This window comes from Vigna radiata, chromosome 7 (genome assembly GCF_000741045.1).
Source record: "Vigna radiata var. radiata cultivar VC1973A chromosome 7, Vradiata_ver6, whole genome shotgun sequence".
NCBI lineage: Eukaryota > Viridiplantae > Streptophyta > Magnoliopsida > Fabales > Fabaceae > Vigna > Vigna radiata.
This window is the reverse complement of record NC_028357.1, coordinates 14,884,914-14,891,740: the sequence shown is the minus strand read 5'-3', so window position 1 is coordinate 14,891,740 and position 6,827 is coordinate 14,884,914. Positions and strand designations below refer to the sequence as shown.

The 6,827-nt window shown below is 34.6% G+C and overlaps 1 protein-coding gene across 1 annotated transcript in view; it reads right to left on the bottom strand.

Annotated features, from left to right (window-relative positions):
* Window positions 1-3,096: 3,096 nt before the first annotated feature.
* LOC106766107 overlaps window positions 3,097-6,827 on the bottom strand; it is a 6,241-nt gene continuing 2,510 nt past the window's right edge. Inside the window, exons 2-3 of the mRNA XM_014650867.1 lie at window positions 3,455-3,467; window positions 3,097-3,372 (exon numbers count right to left, since the gene is read on the bottom strand). Coding sequence (XP_014506353.1) covers window positions 3,097-3,372; window positions 3,455-3,467 — 289 coding nt within the window. The remainder of the gene's footprint in view (window positions 3,373-3,454; window positions 3,468-6,827) is intronic.

Below are 6,827 nucleotides of genomic sequence, written 5' to 3'. Positions count from 1 at the left end.
TAATTAGTGGTAGAAGAGAGAATAATACACATCCCTATACACTAGTATGCTTGAGTGAAAAAGATTTTCTAGTGAGGATTAGTTCCTTTGGTTGATCGATGAAGACATTTTTTCTATAATTCTTAATCTCTCATAACGCATGTTCATTCATTCTTGTAATATTTGCATTGTGAGAACCATAACTAAGGAACTACAAGGTTACACATATTCTCTTTGAATTGGTTTTGAAATGAGAGCATTCATGAGTGTTATATGAATTGATTGCATGGGTTTTTTTTCTTAATTGTCTGTCCATTGTTGAGTAGATTTCTTTTTATATAATCATGTCCAGGAAAGAGTATAATTGCTTTTGAATTTGAATCCTCAAGAGGAACGACAAGAATAAATCAAAGAAGAATGTGAAATAAGACAAGGATGAGAACACCACAATCTAGTAGATTGACAAGTCAAGTGAATATTTGCCACAAAGATGTTAATCGTTGATTAGAATTAAATTTATAATCCAAGAACCAAGAGAATCCTCTCTCAAATAATACAAATGCATATAATATGACTCAAAAGTGTTTACATCAAGTTTTGGTACTTCTATATATAAACACATAAGTTTAAGAAACCTAGAAACCAAAATAAAGCCCAAATCCCAAAACACATAAAAATAACATAAAACAAAAAGGAAAACACTTCGTTAACAAAGAAATTTTGACACAGTTTTGACAACGCCACGTCACGATTGTTCATTGGCTGAAGTTTTAAAAAAAGAATTAATAGTTTTACAAACAGGCGAGGGTATTTTTGGAAGGGAAAAATACAAATTTTTGTTTTGCGGTTTCCCTATTCATCGTTCATTCGCAGTTTGCTCTCTCATCTCTCTTGCGTTCTTTCATCTCTCTCGTAGTGTCATCTCTCTCGTGTTCTCTCATTTCTCTCTTGCTCTCATCTCTCTCGTTCTTTGGGTTGTATCGTGTTGAAAATTTAAAGCCTCACCTTATCGCTGTATTGGAGGTCCAACTTGTGGACCATTGAAGCCCTCTCCCATATTTGTCTTGTGCGCTGTCATTGTCGTGGTGTTTTTTTGGTAGGTAGAACTATGCGAACTCTAATCATCTTCTCCACCATTTACGTTTCTTCTTTCGTGAACCCTAACCATGTTGTGGACATTGTTGTTTTGTTTGTTATAACTGCAGGTCCAATGGCATCCCAAAAAGCAAATGTAAGATGAAATGTAATTTTTTATTTGTAAAGATGATGTTTTATCCTCTAACTGTTAGTTAATATTCAATTTTTGTTGCACAGGACTTGCATACTACATTTGGGAATGAAATTAGGAACAAAGGCTTCACAGAGGTTATGCTTCTTGGTTATAAGCATGGCATCATGTGCAAAGTTTTAGTTTCACAGATTAGGAATTCAATAAAGTTTGGAAAATGATGGAAAGAATTTTGCATCCAATATGGCTCAAAGGAAGGAGACGTTGTTGTCTTCGACGTTGACCACAATTGAAATGATCTTATAGTTGAAGTTCACATTAATGGATGTAATTGTAATGTTAATCACCCAATATCAATGTGAACCAAAAAAGACAACATCAATTTATGTTCATGTCCTTTAATTTTTATATTTGAATAAAAGTATATTTATGACTTCTTGGTCTCAATGACATAGGTTCAAATGAAAAAACTTGTTTATTATCCCGAACATAGGTACCCAAACTTGATTTACCACACTAAAATCACATTTAAACAACAAAATCACACAAAAACCATTGCATTTATGCAAAAATACAAAAATTTAGACTATGGTCCCCTAAGTTACCAGAATTGGCTCCTGTAGTACAACTTTCTGTACAAATCCAGGATTTTGTTCGTGTAATCGTTTTCCAAGGTCTTGTAAATGACTACAACTTTGTTTTTTGCTCCAGACCTTGCAGGACTTCAATTAACTTGTTCAAATGAAAAAAAAAATTGTTTTTTATCTTGAACATAGGGTACCCAAACTTGATTTCCCACACTAAAATCACACTTAAACAACAAAATCACACAAAAACCATTGCATTTATGCAAAAAATACAAAAATTTAGACTATGGTCCCCTAGGTTACCAGAACTAGCTCCTGCAGTACAACTTTCTATACAAATATGGGATTTTGTTCGTGTAATAGTTTACCAAGGTCTTGTAAACAATTAAAACTTTGTTTTTTGCTCCAAACCTTGGAGGACTTCAACTAACTTGTTCAAATGAAAAAAAAAGGTTTCTTATCTCGAACATGGGGTGCCCAAACTTGATTTCCCACACTAAAATCACACTTAAACAACAAAATCACACAAAAAACATTGCATTTATGCAAAAAATACAAAAATTTAGACTATGGTCCCCTAGGTTACCAGAACGTGCTCCTGCAGTACAACTTTCTGTACGAATCCAGGATTTTGTTCGTGTTATCGTTTACCAAGGTCTTGTAAACAATTACAACTTTGTTTTTTGCTCCAAACCTTGCAGGACTTCAACTAACTTGTTCAAATGAAAAAAATTATTTCTTATCTCGAACATGGGTGCCCAAACTTGATTTCTCACACTAAAATCACACTTAAAGAACAAAATCACACAAACATCATTGCATTTATGCAACAAATACAAAAATTTAGACTATGGTCCCCTAGGTTACCAAAGCTGGCTCCTACAGTACAACTTCTTGTACCAATCCGGGATTTTGTTCGTGTAATCGTTTACCAAGGTCTTGTAAAAGATTACAACTTTGTTTTTTAGTGCGGAACCTTCAGCACTTCGGCAATGTTCATCATGTCATAAGCATTGTTTCATTCGTCCATTAAATACATCAATACTGAAACAAAGTGGCCACTTTATTCATTAACAATTCAAACAAAACCTCATTTCACAATGACAATAACAAAAGCAATTCAACTAACAATAATAATATGTAACGCAAGGAAAGATGCATCTTTTATAACATTGAACAAAATATAATCCAAATTACAAACATTTGTTCATGTGTCTACAATTTTGTATTACATTCTCTTAAGAAATCTATACAAATATCACTCATATTTTAAGTGTAAGGAATCCTAAGTGCTCTCCTCTTTTAACGCCTTCGTGACCTCAACCTCACATATGTCTTCATTGGAGGTGGATTGATGGACATGCCTCCCAGGGAAAAAAGTCCACTGTTCATAGAGGGTTCTACATGTGGCACACTGTGTCCACCATCCTCTAGTGTTCTTCTTCTAGCTTTCTCTTCAACCAACTTTGCCTCCAAGATAACAACCCTCCTTTCTGCAATTAGTGATTGGTGCTCCTCTGTCAAACATTCGTTCAAAGTAGAAATATACTTTGCTGAAAATGAGTGACGAACCGTCAACTGCATCAACGACAAACAAAATAACAAAAACAGAAAAGCCCTAAAACGAAAACAACAAAAAATATAACAGAATGGGGAAAACCCAAAATCCAAACCTAAAACGCAATAAACAAAATGGAGGAAGAACACATTTACCTTGCTCGTTGAAGGACCATGTTACCGGAACTCTTTATTTCACACAATACACTCAACCAAGAAGACAAAGACCGAGAACGAGAATGAAGAGGGAGAACGAGAATGAAGAAGGAGAACGAGAACAAAGAGGGAGAACGAAAACTACGAGAGAGAAAGTTGATTTCTAATGAAACAGGGCAAGGGGTAAGTTTGGAATACCAAATTTTTGAAACTCTCCTCATTTTCAACGTCACTTTTTAACAATAAAACAAAAATAAAAATGGACCAATAGAAGCGTGACACTTGACGTTGTCAAAAGGGTGTTACAAAAACGTTGTCAAAATATCGGGTCCCAAACAAAAATTACAGATGCATACTTTTGCCTATCAAGACCCGCTCACCTAACGAATACAAATTGGCTCACCCGACATATTTAACATTTTGTAAAATTAAAATAAAATTACAATTTATTTAATTTCCTAAATCATTATTCAACTGTGTTCATGATCTTCATGTTCTTTAAGTTTCCTCCCTCATGGAACATTATAAGATTCAAAGAGACGTGTTTTGATCTTCGACATTATCATAAATTCTTTGAATTGCAAATGTTCTTATTCAAATTATTCTCATACATGTTAAGAAGATAATCCTCTATGATACCTTCCTTCTTGAAGAGGATATTTCCTCAAATTCGTAGCACTTAAAGATTGTTTATCAGGAGGATTGATAATGTTGATTTTTACGTGTTTTGGTGTGTTTATTTTAGTGAATAAATTCAAATTTTCCTTGCTTTCACCTTATTTTATCCTTACGTTTATCTTGTTTTCGTATCTTTTTGAGTTTTAGTTATTTTATGTTTGTTTTACCTTTCATCTCCATTTTGAGTATGTGAAATAAGTAATTAGGTAGCAATCCTAGTGAAGGAAAGCAATTTGGACCTTAAGGGAGCATGATTTGACAACAAAAGATGAAATTGGAGCAAATAATTAGTCGAGCCCCATTGGAATCGAGCCTAACGCCACAAAGACAAAAAGCATAAAATGTTGTAGGGAGCCTAGTGTCGATCAGCATAGGAAAGGCATCAGGCGCAACATGCATTAGGAGGAAGCAACGCCAGGCACTATAAGGCAGCGCTTGGTGGTGGCTACCGATGTCGAGTGGTGGTCAATGACACTGGGTGGTGGCTTTACAGAGAGCTATTATTCGTGTTTTATCTAATAGGGCTTAGCGGTGTTGAGATGGCACTAGGCGATGACGACACTTATGTGTCAAAAATAGGGTATTTATCCATGTTTCTCGCGAGGTTTAGGGACATTTATCATTTTCACGACTTCTCTTCACCTTGAGTGTTTGAGAGAGGCCTTGAAAGGCTGTTTGGGGTGCTGGGGAGCTTTCCCTCTCATACTTGGGTTTCATCCTTCATCCATGGTGGCTTTTTCCCTTTTGAGGTTGAAGAGGAAGATGTGTTGTAGATTAGAGGTGAAAATACGAAGGAAAGGCGTGATTGAAGCTTGGAGTAGTTGCTAAGTGCCTTGGGAAAGAGCCTTCATCTTCTTTATGATTTCAATTTCTTGTTTATTTTAATTTGTAAACCCTAGGTTCTCGACCATGGAGAGCTAAACCTTTTATTGAAATTAGATGTAATAAACTACATCTTATGTATTTTGTGATGTACATATGCGTTTTTTCCATTTCTGTGTTAGTATTTGATTTTTATGCTAAATTCTTGTCATGGCTTGTCATGACTTGATCACCTATGGCTTAATTTTTGGTTCTTAAGGTGTTAGAAAATGTCTTTTGAACTTAGAACTGAAATTGAGTAGCTAATGGAACTTCCATCTTGGGGTAGAACATGTTTCCTTAGTAATCGAAGATTCTTGAACTTAATGCATGGCTGCGAGGATTCAAGGAATTGAAACTTATGGAGTTTCTCTTTTTTTTCAAGCTTATTGTCTAATTGAGTTATGAATTGCAAGAGTTATTATATGTTGCATAAATCTCTATAAAGATAACGATAATTATTACTTGTTATGTGCTACTGATGCACTTGTCGTTTTCTCATTAAGATGGTAAAAATATTACCATTAGGCAAGATAATATTGTAGAAATCCTCACAGTTTTGCTTTTGGTACCATTCCAAAAAGCCTCTTATCATTAAAGGTATCTTATGTGTATATAAACTCATGTCCATCTCTATTTTTTTCTGATGTGAGACTTTGTTTGTACCCAACAAATATTGATAGGTTTAACATGATCATAAAGAAAAATCCTTAAGGGAAATACAAATGTGATGTGCAACAGAAGAGCTCTGATACAATCTTACAAACCCTATCCACAAAAATAAGACAACAAGAAAGCAACAGAATGGGTGAAAGTAGAAGAAAGAGACAAGAGGCTCTAGCCAAGAGAGAAGGGAGAGGAAACGATTTTATTATCAGAGGAGTTTATGTCGTTATTACAAAGGATGATGTCTAACTACTTGTAGACACTTGGTAAGAGAAACAAAAACAAACATAAGAAAAGATATCACTAAGACAAAACATCCAACACGACACTGAGTTAGAATCACTTATAAAACCTTTCATTGAACAACTATAAGAATAACTTATACCATTTTCTCTTCATGATGAGTTTATACTCGTGATTTAGAAGATATGATAAATCAAACATGATTTTTATTCGATGATTAACCGTGAATTCAATGTATTTTTTTATTCGAGAACACACAGTATTTAGTTAGTACACAGTCAACTAACAAGTGGGAAGAAACAAAACTAGCTTGTTGAATTGAAGAACAACGAAGAATGATTCACAAAATCCAAGAACATTATTCACTTTAAATTGTAATTCACAATTTACTGACATAAAGTACACAGCAAAAGCCTTATCATGTCACAAAACTGAATTAGCTTTATTTGTAATGAAATTAAAGAATGGAAAATGTTACTTTGACAACAGATATTTGACAACGATTTGCCAACGACACGTGTTGGTGTCTCATTTGTTGTTTTTAATGAATTTTTTAAATAGTTTAATTTTGTTATGGAGGGCATATTTGGAAACAAAAATGCTGAAAATGGGTTGGCGCCTTTCAGAAAGTGAAATTGTTTTCACTTCGAACCTTCGAAACTCTCTCACCAATTTTTCGTTCTCCAAAACCTGTCGTTCCACCATCNAAGTGTTGCTTTGGTCTCGTGTGTGATGGTCCGCCATTGAAGAGTTGGAGGAAATCTCACTTTGGTCTCGTGTGTGAGGAAGAGGGATTTTGTGACTTATGTGCCCGTGTAATCGATTACAGACAGGTTGTAATCGATTACCAGTGCCTCTGTACCAAAAGTCCA